The 20,120-nt window shown below is 42.1% G+C and overlaps 1 protein-coding gene across 1 annotated transcript; it reads right to left on the bottom strand.

Annotated features, from left to right (window-relative positions):
• Positions 1-1,273: 1,273 nt before the first annotated feature.
• Positions 1,274-15,549, bottom strand: LOC109976922 (NLR family CARD domain-containing protein 3-like). The gene is made up of 10 exons (XM_065961474.1): positions 15,436-15,549; positions 15,241-15,319; positions 14,878-15,082; positions 12,949-14,752; positions 12,400-12,573; positions 11,541-11,708; positions 11,374-11,420; positions 2,185-6,176; positions 1,956-2,005; positions 1,274-1,599 (listed from the first exon to the last, which is right to left on the bottom strand). Exons 1-8 carry the CDS (start codon positions 15,543-15,545, stop codon positions 5,614-5,616), a joined length of 3,150 nt encoding a protein of 1,049 aa, XP_065817546.1. The 5' UTR covers positions 15,546-15,549; the 3' UTR covers positions 1,274-1,599; positions 1,956-2,005; positions 2,185-5,613.
• Between the last annotated feature and the right edge of the window lie 4,571 nt (positions 15,550-20,120).

Below are 20,120 nucleotides of genomic sequence, written 5' to 3'. Positions count from 1 at the left end.
GTGGGCTGCTGGGTCCTCTGGTTTTAACGAAATCATTCTATATTTAAGCTATATTTAAGCTAGGTTAGCACCACAGACCGTAGACTACAGGTGGTAAGATATGTTGTATTCTGTTAGAAACTGATAGTCTGCAATGTGATTCATGTCTGCTTTTCTAATATATTTAAATGAACAGTAAATCAATTGTTTTTTGTGTCTTCATTTAGGCAAAGAAGAGATAAAAGCAGGTCTGACATCTTCCACAGAAGTGAAGTTTAAGTTAAAATCATCTGTTAAAAGTTTATATCCTGTGATTTTTATTTAAGTTTCATAAGAGGATTGTCAAAACAAGATATTGTTAACAATACAGTCTTCTAAAAATAAAAATCACACAGAGTCATACACCAGATAAATATTAAATAGAAAGGTGATGTTTTCTTTTCCATTTTACAATCAACAGAACCTAAAAATGACTCATTTCAACCTTCATCTGCACACCTGTTACAGAGGTCAGGCTGGGGTCTCTTAGTTTGAAGGAACCTCCTCCTTTTATCACCTGTGCCAGATGCCCTGCTCATCCACTGTGGGAGAAATGACCTTACACCAGCAGCTCTCCCAGATGAAGAGTCCTCTCTGCCATCACCCAGAGGAGCTGATCGACGTCTGAAGAAGGTGGACAGAGTCTGGTGCTTTGTGACAGTGAACAGTGAGAAGGCTACCATAGTCATCCTCAGATAAAACACAGAGATCCTGGTCAATATTTAATTTATTTTTCTTTACATGATGTTGCCCTGTGTTTGAAAGGCCAGATGCTGGAGGGTTGTGTTGGATTTGCTTTTCCATCATATTTTAACAGTCAAACAATCATCCAGGATCTCTTTACTTTATTTGATTTTTGTTTGGATTTCTTTGTTAAATTATGTTTTATACTTTCTCCTATGTCCCAGCAGTTTGACCTGATGGTCTCCCTTACTTCCACATGGTTAATGAAGCCAGGGGTTGTTTATTGAAGATTTCTTTTCATAAAATGTTTAAATAAACTTTTTTTAAATCTGATATGACTGTTTCTGATGAACTGGAGTACAACAACGTGTTGGTCACAGTAAAATCATTTAGCAGTTAAGTTTATAGCTCACATTTGAAAAGGCCTTGAACTGACATTAATTTCTTGACCAACAACAGCAAAGCTAACAGACGAGCTCAGCTTGTCACAGCCGGGCTCGTCTGAGATAAATGGCCTTCAAACTTATTTAATATTAAACATTTAAAGCCAATAAGCATAGCAAGATACGTATGAGATTCCATTTCAATTTATTCAATCACAGACTTGTCAAACAGTCTGGCATGTTGTGCTGCTGTTTTCAAGAGTTAATAACTGAAGAGAAGAAGACCATCGAGAGAGGACAGGAAACGCTCAGGGGACGAGTCCTCCATGTTGTCAGGGGACGAGTCCTCCATGTTGTCAGGGGACGAGTCCTCCACGTTGTCAGGGGACGAGTCCTCCACGTTGTCAGGGGACGAGTCCTCCATGTTGTCAGGGGACGAGTCCTCCATGTTGTCAGGGGACGAGTCCTCCATGTTGTCAGGGGTTGCTGATGGATCTGAATCTGAGAGCATCTTCTGTAATAAAGAAAAACAATCACAGAGTTAAATGTAAAGTATAATGAATTTTACTGTGATGTTTATGCTTCAGACCTGAAATCAGATCTGTCCTCAGGTTCTGCTAAGCTTCAGGTTCTAAAGTTTGTTTTTGAGACAGGAGAACTATTTAAGAGAAAAAACAAAATATATAATAAGACATGATGAATTCAATAATATGATCAGCTTTATGAATTTATGTTTAAAGACAAAAGTGTTCCTGCCACTTTCTATTGAAGATTATTTTAAACTGTCATCACATGGGCCAGCCTGATAAATTAAACTAATCTTAAATATTCTCATATAATCAGAAAGCCAATTTGTGTGCAGAACCTCACCGGAGCTGGAATCAGAGTCTGGACTGCTGTTTCCTTTGAGCATTGATTTCCTTGAAGACAGAAAGAAGAACAATTTAAACATGAACTTCTTGCAGAACCATAGAGGCTGTTAAAATCTTCTGCTAGTCTTCCTTACATTTTAGGAAGGATTATAAATTGTTACTAAAATTACTTTGATGCCGATAGCGGTTACAATAACACGGTCCAATCATATGAGAGATCATTTTACCTTTGAGTCCTCTGTGAAGGCGTTCTCTTCAGAATCAGCACTGCAAAGACAAGATGATGGCGTCCACCTTCACAAGCTGCTGCTTCAGTCTGGCTGCATCATGGTCTCCTACAGGAACACCACAGAAATGCAATCAAAGTACTTCACTTTATTTATCAGAGGATGTACTGTATGCAAAGTAGAATCTTTTTAGCTGTAATTCCTCAAAAAGATTTGAGACTGCTTTGTTATTTGAGAGCACAGATTGTTTCTTTTCCCTTCTCTCTGTTTGCCTGTACATGACCTTTCAGTGCTGTAGAAGATGCTACAGTAAATCCTGGATCAGCTGTGTGGATGGTGTGACTGTGTGTTAAAGCTTTGTTAAAGTTGTCACGCACATACTCATATGTCTTTGGAGAGTAAAAGTGCAGTGTGGTGGCAAACTGCTTATAAAATATAAAATAGTATTTTATTGGTGAGGTGCCCCAATCAAAGCATCCTACAGAGTATCAGCAGCTTTAGAGGGAGGAGACGAGAGCATTATGGAGAGGAACGCACCGCAGGGGGCGAGCTGGGGGAGAGACGAGGGACCAGAGAAAAAGGAAATCCCAGTTTAACATATAATGTTGGTGAGAAGAGGGAAATAGGACGACATAAATGTAAATGTTGAAATTGTTTTGAATACAGAGGCTGTGAATGTTCAGTTTTCTTTGGCTATAAAAAGACAACAACAGCCTGTAGTTTAATCCTGGTGTTTCTCTTCGTTAACGATTATTGAAGCGAAATCAAAAATAAATGCATGACATTTAAAACATATTAACATGTGTGGGGGAAAACGTGATCTTTATGTCTTCTTTTATTGTCTCCTCCTAACTCACATAACAGCAGCATGTTGTGTGTAACACTGGTCTCCTGCATTAACACCTTCCTTTCAAAGGTGTTAAATACAGACACAGTCACAATCACCGCAATGTTTGTCAGGTTTTGTCAATTTTTAGAACAAATTCTCTATGAGCATCATTAAATTTACAATATGATCAACTTGTGACTGTTGAATTGGTCGTGTGTGGAAGACAATGCAGAACATTTATCAGTTTAAGCAGCATGATGCTCAGTTAATATTACATTACACCATCGCAGGTTGTTGATGTTTGTGTTCACGCTTCGGTTAGTCTCTTAAATCAGTAACAGTTATATTAAATCACATCTTACCTTTAGTTTTATCTGGATCTTAAATCAGTAACAGTTATATTAAATCAGATCTTACCTTTAGTTTTATCTGGATCTTAAATCAGTAACAGTTATATTAAATCAGATCTTACCTTTAGTTTTATCTGGATCTTAAATCAGTAACAGTTATATTAAATCAGATCTTACCTTTAGTTTTATCTGGATCTTAAATCAGTAACAGTTATATTAAATCACATCTTACCTTTAGTTTTATCTGGATACATAGAGAAATATTCTCCCCTCGTATATAGTCCTATGAATTTCAGCCTGCACGGTGAAAGTAAAACCTGTTCCTCTCGGTATAGTCCACTTATCACTCAGACTGTAAACATGTACACATTAGTAATGATGCAGGCCAGATTACAATTATGTGACTTTGTTTTTGCCCTACATACTTTTTTGAGACTTTACCAGATGTTTTTATTTTTGCTGTAAAATAACTGTACAGTCAATGAACCGCATCTATGAGCGGATTTTATATTACGATTCTTGGTTTTAAATACAATTTAAATCACAATAACGACATAACAATATCAAGAAACATAGCATGTCAGTTATTAGGTTTGCTCATTTAATAAAATAAAATAAAAAGATAAATCATGCCGGATCAGTAACCTAGCTTTACAACATTTCAGCTAACCTTAGACTGCTTATGTGTTAGCTAGCTAGATAACGACTTTAAACAATGACACATAAATCACTTTTTTACTTACCGAAAAAGCTGCAAAGATCCCTTATCTCCCTCAGGTCGGTTAGAACAGTTTACTGCAGAACAACTCATTTTGCCAGCTCAAAAAAGACGAAAAAACTGAACGGAAAAATTCAACGGTGTCTCGGCTTTCCTTCACTACGTAACTTTTGTTATTCACAAAGAGAGCTACGCAAGATCGGCGGCTGTCAATCATCGTCAAATATGACATAAAATCCAGTTTTTCAACCTCAAATAACTTATTTAAAACAAACTTCACAGAAAAATGAGCACTTGAACACAATGTAGGGTGATAATAACTAATGATCACAGCAGAGTTTAGGTTTGGAAAAAAAATTATGTGACGAGTATTTTAACTTTACAGTTTGACCCACATCCCATCTGTTATCATTGAGGAGGCGGGGTTTATGACCTATACTGCAGCCAGTCAGTAGGGGGAGCTCTAAAAATAAAAGCTTCACTAGACCGGGGACCTTGTCCCGTCCATTATTTTTACAGTCTATGGGTGAGAGAGTGTGTTCTTCAGGTGTGAGGAGAGGCACGTTATGATGCCGGGGACCGGAGCAGAATAAGCAGGAGAATGCATCAACTTGGAGAGGGAGGGGGGCACGGGGGTAAACTCCCCCACTCACTCCTTTCGCGCCGTTATCAGCTGCAACATGATACAATGTTTGCCCCACACACACAAATACACACACACACATACACACACACACTTGAGTCCCCACAGTTCGCCGAGTCGGGTGACGAGGCTTTTATAGGTTTGGTGACGTGGGGCTGTACTCCTACGTCATACTGTACTCCAAAAAAACTGTTAGAGTTTTTCAAACAGAAGGGCAGACACTATGCACATTTCTAACACAATATTTCAAATTTCAATACTTTGTACTCAAATGTCGAGATTGGGACTTGGATTGATCCATAACACTACTTAATACTCAAATACAGAGGTTTAGAGTTGAAGAAAGTGGTTTTAGGGTTTAGTTACTCTTTAACCAGAGCTGTCTCAGTGCTGCGGTTTGGTCCAAAACCTGACTGGAAGACATCCAAACAGTTGTTCAATATCAAGAAGTTATTTAACTTCTGAAACACAGCTTTGTCTATCATTTGACCTAACAGAGGAAGATTTGATATAGGCCTGTAATTATTCATTATTGTCTAGATTGTTCTTTTCTAGTAGTGGCTTGATGACTGCTGTTTTCAGGGCCTGTGGGAAGACACCTGAGAGACAAGTTTACCATTTGTAACAGATCTGGAGCCATGACTCCTCCTCCTGCTGCCAATATCAAGACAGCAGGAGGAGGACTTTAATTGTTTAATTGTCACTTGTTTTTTATTGGTGAGATCAGAACAATACAGACATTAAAGAAGGGGGTCCATTGTTTTTCTGTAATGTAGAACATTTAACCCCCATTACCACCCCCACCCCCCATTATCACACCCCCCAACCATGAAACAGACCAGCTGGACAGAGTGAACAGAGTCAGCTGATCTTCAGTCAGCAGTGTTTCTCAGACCGACAGACCACACAGAGACACTGAAGAACCAGGAAACCAGAACACAAACCCAGGATAGAGAGGTTCAGTGAATGTGGTGTTGAAGGTGTGGAGGTGGATGAGTGTGTCAGAGGAGACTCTGTAGAAGGACAGAGAGCCAGCAGGACAGTCCACATACACTGCTACTCTGTGAGAGACAGAGGAGGAGGAGGAGGAGGAGGAGGAGGAGGAGAAGATCTCTGTTCTTATGTTATTGTGACAGACAGAGTAACCTTCATCAGAGCAGATCAGACTCCAGGACTGATCATTAAATCCAAACCAACATTCATAACTGTCTCCTCTGCTTCTGATTCCTCTGTAACTCACTGATACAGAAACCTTTCCTCTCCACTCGACCTCCCAGTAACAGCGACCAGTCAGACCAGTCCTACACAGCAGCTGAGTACACCAGTTATCAAATCTGTCTGGATGATCAGGATATGACTGAAGCTCCTCCACACGTGTCACCTTCCTGTTGTTGTCAGACAGTTTCAGGTTTCTGTTCACTGTGTTTGTGTCCAGTTCCAGCTCACAGGCGTCTGATGGAGAGAACGAGACACAACACAGCTGCAGGTTATCATCTGTTCATTCATCAACAACTTTACTGACACTTACTGATAGGGGTGTAAAGGTACACGTACTCGGACCGGACCGTTTCAGTACAGGACTAATCCGAGTACGTGCTGAACAAAAGTGATTTAATCTGTGTTCCCACACAGACCGCAGAGCAGAAACACACCTCAGGGTGGAGGAAGGCTGCAGCTGCTGGTATGGGACAAAGCTTTTAGTTAATAACTTGTAAAAAAGTTCAAACATAAACTGTGCAAACTGTGCAGATTAGTAGTTTCTCGAGTCCTGTTGGTCTGGACAGTTGCATATAACCGGGATGGAGTTCTTTTTACAGACTTACTCTTAAGTTTTGTTTTCATTTTCAGCGATGATCCCGCTCAAACTAAGAGCAAAAGGGGAGGGGGAGACGCGTCTGTGTGGGAGAATAACCTGCAGCATGATAGAATGAACACCTCCCTCCCCATTCCCACAATAATGGACAAAGAGACGTTGACAAGACGAGAGTAGTGTGCCGTTGTTGTTCAGCGGACATCGGGTACGTCACAGGCAACATGTCCAACTTATTAAAGCACTTGAAAAGACACCACGTGAACGTAAACATCACTGCAACTAGGAAAAAACAGACAGCCTTTTGCTAGTAATTCTAAACGGGCCAAAGCCATAAAAAATGCCATTGAAGTTCTTATATTGACAGAGGGAAATATTAATAGTTCTGAAACTACACTGTCCCAGATGTGATTAGGTTTATTATGTGCTCAAAGAGCATTCAAAAAAGTGTTGCCTTCATAAACTAAAAGGTGTCAGTGTAATTAAAAATAAATACTTTTACATATAGGCTATATTAATGACTTCATTTCATTCTAAAATACTTTATTTTATTCATATCTTTTATTTATTGGAGACTCTTTTGGTTGAAGGAAGCAGCATAAGTTTATTTTATGTTTTTGTTACAATGTTTAATTTAAAATGTTATTAAAAAGTAACCTGAGCAGGTGTACAAGTCTGAACTGTCGATGCTGCACTTAGTCCAATGTGTAAAAGGGAAATTATAAATGTTCCTAATAAAGAAAAAAAAGCGTTGCATCAGGTCCCTTTACTGTAGTGAAAATGTACCAAACCAAAGCTTCAAAACTGAGAACTGTACCGAACTGAAATGTTTGTGTACCGTTACACCCCTACTTACTGAGAGCCAATCAAACTTACAGTTCATATTCAGCACTGAATGATGTTTGACAGCACTGAAATGTAATAATCCACTTCTAATCAAGTTCAAATGGAGTTACCATGGCAGCCAGGAAGAATGGAGATCCAAATCAACAAACACATGCAGTGAATAAAGTCTGACTAATCAAAGTGCAGCACAAAGAATCTATGAACCATCTGCTGTCTCCAACTGTTCTGTCCTCAGAGGTCACATTCAGCACAAACAGGAGCCTCATTTCCACTTTCACTGTCACACACAATGTGATGGCAGCAGGAGTGTGCCACGTCCCTTTGTCCTATCTAACTAGTTTGAAACTGTGTTTCTGAAGTCATGGAGACCATTTCTTTACCATCAATCTAGGCTCTACAACATACATGTTTTTGTTTTAATTGAAATTTAACTGGACTGGATGAACAGATCGAAATCTGAAGAAACAGATGACAACTCAGTCCTTGTGAGTTTTTCTCTGCTTGTCTAAGGTGTAGGCCACGCCGTCCCGACCTCACCTGGCCACCTGGCGGCCTGCAGCTGACTTGTGTATTGTTGTTGGATGTTCCTGCTGGCCTGTACTATGGTGATCGTGGACTTTGCTGTGTGCCTTACTGTCTGCACAGCCAGAAGACGAGGAGGAGAGCTAGCTTATGTCTCTAAAGATATTCTGTTTCTATTTCATCACTGAATTCACGTCTGGATGTTTTTGAGGAGAGAACTTGATGTTGGAGACTCTGCATATTTACATGTTTATGAAAATGAACGTCAAATCAAAAATGATTTCTGTTGTTTTTAAAGTTCATGAGCTCCACGAGCTCGACTACGAGCAGCCGGCCAGCAGCCGACATCAAAATGTGAAATGTCACAAAAACTGCATGTTGTAAAATATACATTTCTGTTGGATGTGATGAATGGTGATTTTCTATTCACTGGATTATCACTTTTATTTCAGTTTACATTTTTTATTTCATATTTAAACTCTCATGAGTTTCCATCACCCTCACTTTTATCATCACTTTGTGTTACTTCCAGCCCTCATCCTGTTGTAGTTTGAAAGGTTTAATCATAACAGAAACACAATCTGGACAGCAGCAGGCACAAACCAATAGTTATCTAACCTCTGAATTTAGCCAAGTCATAAGATCATGTTCTGATACACAAGACACACACACACACACACACACACACACACACACACACACACACACACACACACACACACACACACACACACACACACACACACACACACACACACACACACACACACACACACACACACACCTGTTAAGAGACCAGTTGTCTGTCCAGGAAACTTCTAGGAAATGGTCTTCATATAGCACACATGTTGTAATTGCTCAGTGTGTTGATTGCCCATAAAAGGATGATTGGGATGTTATAAAAGTTCCGGTTGAGCGAGGACGCTGGCGTGTATGTCGCCGCTTCACGATCCGTGACAAAAATGGTGTTTCTTTTGTGCTATCTATGCTTCTCCCTCCTACTTATCCTCTACTAACTGTCTGCAAACAGATCGACTTTGCTGCTGCTTTCAGTTTGTGTAAACTGACAGCTACTCACCATCTATGACGATCAGCTGTTAGCGCTAGCCGCCGATCAGCTATTAGCTTCTCGCACAGCTATCAGGATATCCTCACCAGTCTGTGATCACTGGACCCTCGCCTGCCTTATTGGTGGACCGTCCTTCTTCGCCGGCCACGTTGATTCCCTACCCTGGCTTGGACCCGTCGCCCTGCGCCACCTGTTGGCTACCGCTGGCTGCCGCTTCCCCCCTACTCTGGCTCGGCTGCTGGTGAAGAGGCCTGCCTGACAACTAGACTGCCGGCTGCTGCTCTCCTGCTCAGATTGTGTCCAGACGGATCCCCCGTCTGCCACAAAATTGGTCCTTTCCTTATCCTGGTTTGGCTCTCATTCCTGTGGTTTTCCTGACCCCGGCTGGCGCCCGGTAGCTTGCGGCTTTCAGCCTGCGTCTAGCAGCTGCTCTCCCTGCTGCGGACATGGTACTACTAACATACTCCGCTCTGCAACTCCAGAATCTCGCCTGCCACTTCTCCCCGGACAACCTTGCTTCCATTAAATCTTTTGGACTCCTGCGCCGTCCTCACTACGTGCATAGGGCTGCCCGATGCAAGTCTGTTTACACTGACCATGCTATCCCCACTGTAGTGTCTGACCGGCGCCATCATCACAACAAATCACACGTGCACACCAGAAACCTGATACCTGTTGTTGTGTGTGTTGACAGAACCACTCCTCTCTCCCCCTCTGCTTCAGAATACACCACCGCCTCATTTATGCTGCAGAATGCTCGCTCCCTTAACAACAAAGCAAACCTATTTCACTAAATATCAAACTTTACTGACGGATCCACGTCATCACAATCATTCAAACGGATGGTTTTATTTAGGCTATAATCGCGCATGTAGTGAGCCGTTTCCAATAAGTAACTTTCATTATGACAATATATAAACATAAAATAAAAATAAAAGTCTGCCACATACATATTGCATCAGCGCCGTCTCGCCTTCATTATCCCGGACGGACCTCAGAGGACCGGACTTATACACTAATGTAATCACTGATGTAGAGTTAAACATTAGACTAACACAAAGACCATAGAGCCTCCAGTTTTCATTCATATATTTCAATATCTTGCATTTATCATCAATTGTGATTTTTAGTTTTAATAAAGAGTGCACAGAGACATGGCGATGGCTTCACACATTTCACCTCCTCCATACTCAGCACATCTTCATCAGCTGCATGTATTTATTCTGTAAATAATTCAAGTGTGGACATTAAGTCGGGGCATCTCTGACACGATCATTAAGCCATATATTTGATCATAATTAGTCACAGTGCAGACAGAGATGCCCACGAAAATATGTGGCCAACAATTCAAAGTTTTTGTTGGTTGATCAAACCTTTGATTAATAATATGATAGAGTGAGGGAGAATGCTGACTGACGTGTCCTCTCTGCCACTATATGAAGAAATCAGTGTGGGTCCTGTAAACATGTAAACATTGCAGATATACTCGTGCGTAATGATGAACGGTGGATGTTTTGGCACATAGGACAGCGTGAATGCAGCAGCGACGTGGTGTCATTCTCTGAATTTTCTTCAGTTCGTGATCCTCCTGCTGCAGCAAACTACCGATATGTCCATTTTATCCTTCACTTCATTCACAAGTTCCTTTGTTCCTGGGTCAGAAAGTTTTGTTTCTTTGTCTAAACTTCAGTTTTCGTGATCCAACGCTGGAAACCTTTGATCTGCCCCCTCGTTTGTATGTATTTTCATTCACGAGCTGCTTTGCATTGACCGTTTATGGTTGAATGTGGGCGTGTAGAGGGCGGAACATGGGACTAATCTACGTGCGCACATTTCCAGGTGGATGGTGATTTATAAAGGGAACATTGCGTGCAGGTGTGCGTACGAACGGTTTTATAACTCTGAATCATTTTGTGCGCACGCCATTTCTGGGTTTTTGGCACACGTACATTTTTCGTATGAATTTTACGCACTCTTATAAATGAGACCGCTGGTCATTTTTAAAAACCTCCTCAAACACCATCTGTTCACCAAAGCATTCAGCCTCATCTAACACTCCCCTCAGCTGATCACCCACTCCCTTTCTCCTTCATTTGTTTGTCTAGTGTTTCTATCCTTTCTCTTCTCTGTTTGTGTTTTTCTATTCCTCTCTTGTTGTCCCCCCCCACACACACACACACACACACACACACACACACACACACACACTTTGTAAAGCATCCTTGGGTTTCATGAAAGGCGCTATATAAATCCAAGTTATTGTTATTAACTTCTCAGAGAGAAATAAACAAATCCTCTGTTCACAAGCCATAGTCTCTGTCTGATTGTTCAAGAGCATTTACTCTTCTACACTCCAACATGTGCTGCTGTGTTCTGATGAAGAGAAATGAAAACACACTCACACTTCCTCAGACCAGGATCCAGTCTGTGCAGTCCACTATGGTCCAACCTGGAGGAAGAAACCAGATCAGAATCTATTTCATACATCTTCATTTAAATCCAGCATCAGACAAGAAGCAGAGTTCATCATTCAGAAACAGTGAGACAGCTTCTGTGTGTCTGTCTGTACCTCAGTGTCTCCAGTCTGCAGTGTGGATCCTCCAGTCCAGCAGACAGCAGCTTCTCTCCTCGTTCTCCTGGATGATTGTAGCTCAGGTCCAGATGTCTCAGGGGGGAGGAGCTTAGAGCTGAGGCCAGAGACGCACAACCTTCTTCTGTGATCAGACAACCTGACAGACTACACACACACACACACACACACACACACACACACACACACACACACACACACACACACACACACACACACACACACACACACACACCAACACACACACACACACACACACACACACACACACCAACACACACACACACACACACACACACACACACACACACATAAACACCAACACACACACACACACACACACACACACACACACACACACATACTTAACATCCATTGGTCCATTCTTCTCTGTTTTACCAGTAACATCCCGTCATAACCATGCAGCTGAACAGAATAGACTTCATAATCTGATACTAATCAATATTTACTCTGGTGACAAATAGTGAAGGTAAGACAGAGCGTGAGATAAACACACAGACTGCTTTGACATCAGCAGTGATGTAGAAACAGTTCTGAACTGTTTCATCTGAATTAAAGATTCTTTAGTTCTTTATGTTCCAAACATTATCCATGGTTTGTTTGTTGGTGGGGAAAGAACTTCATATTTAACTTTCTTTATTCCAGTCCAGCTTCCTCAGACTAAAAGACTGAGAGCTATAGAACGAGCTCAGAGCTTTACAGCTTTAATGTGGAAACATACAGGAAAACTTTAAACCACCACCAAGGCCCATTTAATAAATGATTCATCAAGAAAACGTGATCTTAGATGAATAATGTGGATCAGCAGCACACTAACCTGAGAGTGTCCAGTCTACAGAGTGGACTCTTTAATCCAGTAGACAGCAGCTTCACTCCTGAATCCTGCAGGTTGTTGTTGCTCAGGTCCAGCTCTCTCAGACTAGAGGACTGGGAGCTGAGGACTGAGGACAGAGCTTCACAGCTTCTCTCTGAGAGGTTACAACCACTCAGCCTGAAGAGGATATGTTTGGTAAGTTAATCAAAATATCAAATAAACTAAGTACATTTAAGCTTATTGGGTAAACTTTCACATGAATAAGTCCTTACCTGAGCGTTTCCAGTGAACAGTGGAGAGTCTTTAAACCACTACACAGCAGCTTCACTCCTGAATCCTGCAGGTTGTTGTTGCTCAGGTCCAGCTCTCTCAGACTAGAGGACTGGGAGCTGGGGACTGAGGACAGAGCTTCACAGCTTATCTCTGAGAGGTTACAACCACTCAGCCTGAAGAGGATTCAGAAGAACACAAATGAAAGCAATTACAAACTATAGTTGTTATTTCTGAATGAAGAGAACTACATTTGAACTGGATAGTTATGTGAGCACGTACAGAGCTTTGTTTGAAGCTTTGATCACAGGCAGCAGCCTCAGAAGAGCCTCCTCTGAATCAGAGTATTTCTTCAGGTCAAACACGTCCAGATCTTTTTCTGATGACAGTAAGATGAAGACCAGAGCTGACCACTGAGCAGGAGACAGTTCATCTGTGGAGAGACGTCCTGATCTCAGGGACTGTTGGATCTCCTTCACTAGAGAACGATCATTCAGTTCATTCAGACATTGGAACAGATTGATGCTTTTCTCTGCAGACAGATCCTCACTGATCTTCTCCTTGATGTACTTGACTGCTTCATGATTGGTCTTTGAGCCACTAACTGGGTGTGTCAGCAGACCATGTATGAGATTCTGATTGGTCTGTCGAGAAAGACCGAGGAGGAAGCGGAGGAACAAGTCCAGGTGTCCATTAGGACTCTGTAAGGCCTGGTCCACAGCACTCTGATATAAATATGTTGGGTCAGGTTTTTCTCTGAATACTTTAGACCAACTGGATGTTGTTTGTTCTTCTGACATCAGATTGACTCCAGAGTTGATGAAGGTCAGATGGACATGAATAGCAGCCAGAAACTCCTGAACACTCAGATGGATGGAGCAGAACACCTTGTCCTGGTACAGTCCTCTCTCCTCTTTAAAGATCTGTGTGAACACTCCTGAGTACACTGAGGCTGCTCTGATATCGATGCCACACTCTGTCAGGTCTGAGTCATAGAAGATCAGGTTTCCTTTCTGCAGCTGCTCAAAAGCCAGTTTTCCCAGAGACTCAATCATCTTCCTGCTCTCTGGATTCCAGTGTGGATCTGTTTCAGCTCCTCCATCATACTTGATGTTCTTCAGTTTAGATTGAACCACCAGGAAGTGGATGTACATCTCAGTCAGGGTCTTGGGCAGCTCTCCTCCCTCTCTGGTCTTCAGCACATCCTCCAGAACTGTAGCAGTGATCCAGCAGAAGACTGGGATGTGGCACATGATGTGCAGGCTTCGGGATGTCTTGATGTGGGAGATGATTCTGTTGGCCCGATCCTCATTTCTGAATCTCTTCCTGAAGTACTCCTCCTTCTGTGGGTCAGTGAACCCTCTGACCTCTGTCACCATGTCAACACACTCAGGAGGGATCTGACTGGCTGCTGCAGGTCTTGTAGTTATCCAGAGGTGAGCAGAGGGAAGCAGTTTCCCCCTGATGAGGTTAGTCAGCAGCACATCCACTGAGGTGGACTCTGTGACATCAGTCAGGGTCTCGTTGTTTTTAAAGTCCAGAGGAAGTCGACACTCATCCAGACCGTCAAAGATGAACACAACCTGGAACTCTTCAAACCTGCAGATTCCTGCTTCTTTGGTTTCAGGAAAGAAGTGATGAACAAGTTCCAATAGGTTGAACTTTTTCTTCTTCAGCACATTCAGCTCTCTGAAAGTGAATGGTAATGTGAAGTGTATGTCCTGGTTGTCTTTGTCCTCAGCCCAGTCCAGAGTGAACTTCTGTGTTAAGACTGTTTTCCCGATGCCAGCCACTCCCTTTGTCATCACTGTTCTGATTGGTTCATCTCTTCCAGGTGAGACTTTAAAGATGTCTTCTTGTCTGATGGTTGTTTCTGGTCTGTGTGGTTTCCTGGATGCTGTTTCAATCTGTCTGACCTCATGTTCATCATTGACTTCTCCAGTCCCTCCCTCTGTGATGTAGAGCTCTGTGTAGATCTGGTTCAGAAGGGTTGGGTTTCCTGCTTTAGCAATCCCCTCAAACACACACTGGAACTTCTCCTTCAGGTTAGATTTGAGTTTATGCCGGCACTCTGCAGCAACTGTTCCTGAAAAAAGAAAGAACTGAAATCAATGAACAGATCCTGATATAGATCACATTACTATCTGAGTTTTGAACTTTAAACCTCTTTGTCCTTTTTCTAAAATACTAAATCTGTTAAAATGTTCTTACTGCTCTGCAGACAGTCAGCCAGCTCCTCCTGCTTCATTCTCCTCAGGAAGTGCAGAGTGATCTTCAAAAATGCCTCTTTACAGCTTCTCCCCTGCTCTTCATCCTCACTCTGACTCTCTAAGCATTCTGGGTAATCTGGACTCAGAACCCTCTGGACTCTCTTCAGCTCGTTCTTCACAAAGGTGATGATGTTCTCCTCCAGCAGCTGGAACAGAAGGAGACACTGGATATTTAATATAAACTGGTAGAACTCAACATGTGGTTCATCTGTCAGTCTGAAGGTCAGCTGGTCTAAACAGAACAACAACTTAGAATTAAATTATTGTAATGGTAGTATATTAATTAACAGTGTGTTGAACACACCATAAAGATGGAGTCCAGGTCTGTTGGATTCTGCTGGTCTGATTGATCTCTGTGAACGTTGGAGCTCTCCTGTTGAACTCTGTGACAGGACATATTACACAAGAAAACAACGGGATATATATAATGAAACTCTGAGCCAAGATATGACTCTTAAAACAACAGAGACATAACATTAACTTGATTTTTAATTCTGACCTTCCATCAGCAGGACGTCCATCTTTAAAGTCAATAAGATGACTATTAGAGTTGTCACTCTTCATGGACACACAGCTGGGTCCAGGAGAGTCTGGTCTCTGTTCCTGCATCCTGATACAAACAAACAGCTGGTTAATGAAAGCATTTAGAGCAAAGATCATTTTTAATCAGATTGTTCCAGTTTAAACTAGCAGATGGATAATCAGTAATCAGGAGGCAGAGGTGAAGTTCTCCACAGTTCTCTCTGTTTCTATTAGAACAGTATCTCACTCAGAATACAGCCAACACTGTGTCTGTCCTCAAATTCTTCAGACTGATGAAAGTAAAGTTAACAGAAGATGATTCCAGAGGAGAGGAGTCTGAAAACTGAAGGCTCTACCTCTCATAGTACATTTAGAGACCGAGCAGCATTTACAACGAGCAGCAATTACTATTAGGATACAGAACAGATCAAGATCAAGAACTTGTCCATAACAACTTCAGGAACCTCAACCTGGAACTCACTTCTGGGACAAAGTCTTCAGACTGACATCACTTCAGATGGGAATAAGTGCTGCTTGCACCACCACAGTAGTTTTTATATTGTGAGTCAGTCCAGAATATGGATCCTACAAGGTTTGTAAAAACACTCAAGAGCTTTGAAGATCTTTGTCTGCAGTCTTCATGATACATCTGCTCACCAGTGTCCTGCCAAGATCACTGGACCAAATGTTTAGTATACCACCATGACATCATCCCTGATGTACTAAACGTGCCTCAGCTGGACTCAGATACCATTCACTAAAACAAGGATTAAACTATGTAGTCCAGGAGAAAGTGTAGTCAGATATCAGTACAATGGTCAGCTGGATCAGCAGGATGTATGGACCAGGTAGGTTAGTGAACGTGACCTGAAGCTTTCAATGCCCAACATCTCACCAGCAGAACCTCATCAGGTTCAGGATCTGGGCTGTGGACAAAGTCAGGACATCCAACATCCACCTCGTGGACCATAATCCTCTAATCACAGTTTTTAAACCGTGGCTCCCATCCTTGATGGTGCATGCTTTAAAATGGACGTGCAGAAGCAGACTCTCAGTGAATGAAATCTGATATTGTGGACAGTATGTCTGTTTGTTTTGGTCATCATTGGGAGTGAGGAAGGAGAGGACTTTCATTCTACCTGAGGGAAAAACAAATATATTAATTCATTAAAAATGCTTTAATGGGGTGCTGGTGGACTAGCGGTTAGTCTGTGTGTCCCATGCAGGGAGACTGTAGCCCTCCAAGTGGGTGGCTCAGGTTTAATTCCAACCTGTGGCTCCTTTCCTGCATGTCATTCCCCATTCTCTCTCTCCTTGATTTCTGACTTTATCTACTGTCCCGTCTCTAAATAACGGAACAAAAAGCCCAAAAATAAATCTTTCATCAGATTTGTCTCTTTTTAAGGTTTGGCCTATTATTTTGACTTTGTCTAAGAATATTTAGCTTCTTTCTAGTAGGGCTGTTTTTGCTTTGAAGTCATAAAGTCCATCACACTGTCGATTATTTTCCACATTTTACAGCCTTCAGGCAGGTCAGGGTTCAAATACAAACACTTCAAAAGAAAAAACACAAGATAGAACCAAAGCACACAATGATCATGAAGTGGTGAGAAAACTAAATGAAGCTGATGAGGAAAATGAAGACAGGTGAGTAGAGTAGAAGGGAAGGTCTGGGCTATTGAAACCTAGAAGAGAAGGAGGTGAATTCTGAGGACCTCTGGTGGAGAAGTAGGAGAAACAGGAGAAAAGTACGAGTCCTGGGAGAGGTGAACATGGACTGAAGACTGAAAGTGATGTAAATGGCTGAGGATGAAAGAGTGAGCCTACAGAAAAGCAGAACAGAGCTCTTTGTCAATTTCAGATCGGACGTCCATCTTTAAACTCAATAGGGCGACCCATAGACCGGTCACTCTTCATGGACACACAGCTGGGTCCAGGAGAGTCTGGTCTCTGTTCCTGCATCCTGATACAAAAAAACAACATTATTAGTTACTGTGAGCAGCAGATGAGACAGTGATGATGATGATGATGGTGATGATGATGATGATGAAGGTGGAGTGATGTGAGTGCTGAGCTGTGACATGGAGAAGAGTCATGAACAGTTAGAGATCCTCACCTCAGAGCTTCATGTTCCTCACACAGAGAGGTTTTAGAGGGAGGGACTCCCTCCTCTGTGTCCTCACACTGATCCATAGCAGAGCGCCCCCTCCTGGGAGAGCTGCACTCTGTCACTACAACAACACTGATGGAGTTCAGCTGCTGAAGTCACATCCAGTCAAAGATCTTCAGCTGTGGAGAAAACAAAGAGATGAAGCTGCTGATTCACCTTCATCATAATCATCATCATCATCACCTCACTGTCAGTCTACAAACATCACATCTACCTGGTTCATCTTCATCATCATCATCACCTCACTGTCAGTCAATGTCACTTAAAGTAGCCAATCAAATCAAGTAGGTTTGACATCCGCTTTTTGTGACATTTTCCTCCTCTTGGAGCAAACATATTTCATTTGGTCGCCCGTATGCACACACAGCCCTGCTCCACAGGCGCTCCCAGCTGTTCTTTCTTCAGCTGCGTTCAGGTGTTTTTTTGAGGCGAGTTGCGTCTCTGTGTGATCGGGTCCTAAGGGGGCCTCATCTGACATCACTCACTCTCATCGCTCTGCTAAGAGTCTCACGATTTATTCCTGTGAAATGAATTATCCGTCTGAGAGTGAAAACAGAGGAGCAGTGGTGGAGCAGACAGTGAAGATGAAATGTAACAGTAAATGACCGAATGCTGCGAGTCTAGTCTTAACTATCGGGGAGAGATGTTCTTTATGTTGGAAATAATACTTCTGTGAACTTTGAAGATAAATGTTTATACAGAGCATTTTTTTGTAGGTGTCAGATTATTGATCACATATTGGTGAATGGTTGGAGGACCCCCCTGTGAAGGGGCCCAACAGACTGAAGAATCCCCATTGGTTAGATCAATCTGACACAGCTATCTGACTGGAAGGAGACATTCAATAAGAGCTGATCATAGAGAATAACTACAGCAGACAGAGTTTGTCTTTATAAATCTATCTACTAGAATCACACACTGTGATTTCACTGCAGTAATTCTACTTATAGAGCTGCATAATAAGGTCTCTGGTCTTTGCTGATCTCTGCTGTGGGTGCAGCAGAGATCAGCTGTCCCCTTCTGCAGAGCTCCACGTCAAAAATTCATTCAACTGCAGGACTTGGACCTTTCGAGGCTTCTAGCACTTTCAATATTTCAGTAAAAATGTCTTTCCGATATCACCGAGGCTCAAAATCCCGATCTGCCACTGAACGTTGCAGCGGTGTAAACTCTAGTAACCTCCGCTCTCTGCCATGGACGCCACTAGCGCACGTCAGTAATGCGGCCCCGATTAAACTGGCTCTGATAAATGCCTGATCAGTGCTAAATAAGACTTTTATTCTTAACGACTTTTTCACATCCCAGGGCCTAGATTTCCTTCTGGTGACTGAAACTTGACCGAACTCCAATGATGTAAGTCCACTTATTGAGCTTTCTCCAAATGAATGTTCCTTCTTTAACACGCCACGACCCTCCGGACGGGGCGGGGGTCTGGCAGCAGTTTTTAAAAACAAAGTGGGTACAGCAAACCCTCTTCTTATCATCATATTATATCGTCCTCCAAAATCAGATAAACATTTTATCACTGAGTTTGCAGACCTCTTATCGCAAATTGTGCCATCATTTGAAAGAATTTTAATACTGGGTGATTTTAATATCCATGTATGTTGTCCATCAAAACCACTTGTTGGTGAATTTTTAAACCTGATTGAATCATTTAATTTTGCACAGCATGTCTCAGGTCCCACTCATAAACATGGCCACACTTTGGACTTGGTCTTGTCTTGTGGTCTTCCTGTTAACAATTTGGAAATAATGGACCCTTGTCTTTCAGATCACAGTGCCATTATTTTTAATGTGTCTCTCTCTGACCTGTCATCAAATGGTCTCCTCCCCATGCTTTACTCTCGTTACATTAACTCTTCCACTGCCAGTTTATTCTCAGCTGCTTTCTTAGCTGCTGAAGATACTCTGTCCGTTGAAAATATTCCTACTGAACTCTGCACTGAGGATCACATTCAATTATTTAATGCTACCTGCTCCTCAATTCTCAACCATATTGCGCCTCTCAAGATAAAAAAAACAAAGCCTAAATCACAGTCTTGGATTACTGAATCCACTAGAGCCCTAAGGAGGAGCTGCAGACAAGCTGAACGCAAGTGGAAGCAGGATAAGCTTCAAATCTCACATGACATCCTTAAAGAGCGGCTGATCAGCTACCAAATTGCAGTCAAGGCAGCGAGAGCAAAACATTTCTCAGATGTCATCTCTAAAGATCACCATAATCCTAAAGTCCTATTCAATATTATAAACTCTCTCACCTGCCCCCCTCCTGGATCCTCTCTAGACACTCCCCTTAGTAGAGCAGAAGACTTCCTAAAGTTCTTCACTGAAAAAGTTGCTGGCATTAGAAAAAATATCTCAGCCCCTACCAGGCACATCTCAGCCTCCCCGCCCTTCAACTGCTCTGCCCAGTTAAACTGTTTTGAGCCTATCACCTTCACCTCACTCAAAGAGACGGTTTTTAAAATGAAATCTGCCACCTGCCCCAG

This window comes from Labrus bergylta, chromosome 2 (assembly GCF_963930695.1).
Source record: "Labrus bergylta chromosome 2, fLabBer1.1, whole genome shotgun sequence".
Taxonomy (NCBI): Eukaryota; Metazoa; Chordata; class Actinopteri; order Labriformes; family Labridae; genus Labrus; species Labrus bergylta.
The sequence above is the reverse complement of the archived record's forward strand: the minus strand, read 5'-3'. Positions and strand labels throughout refer to the sequence as shown.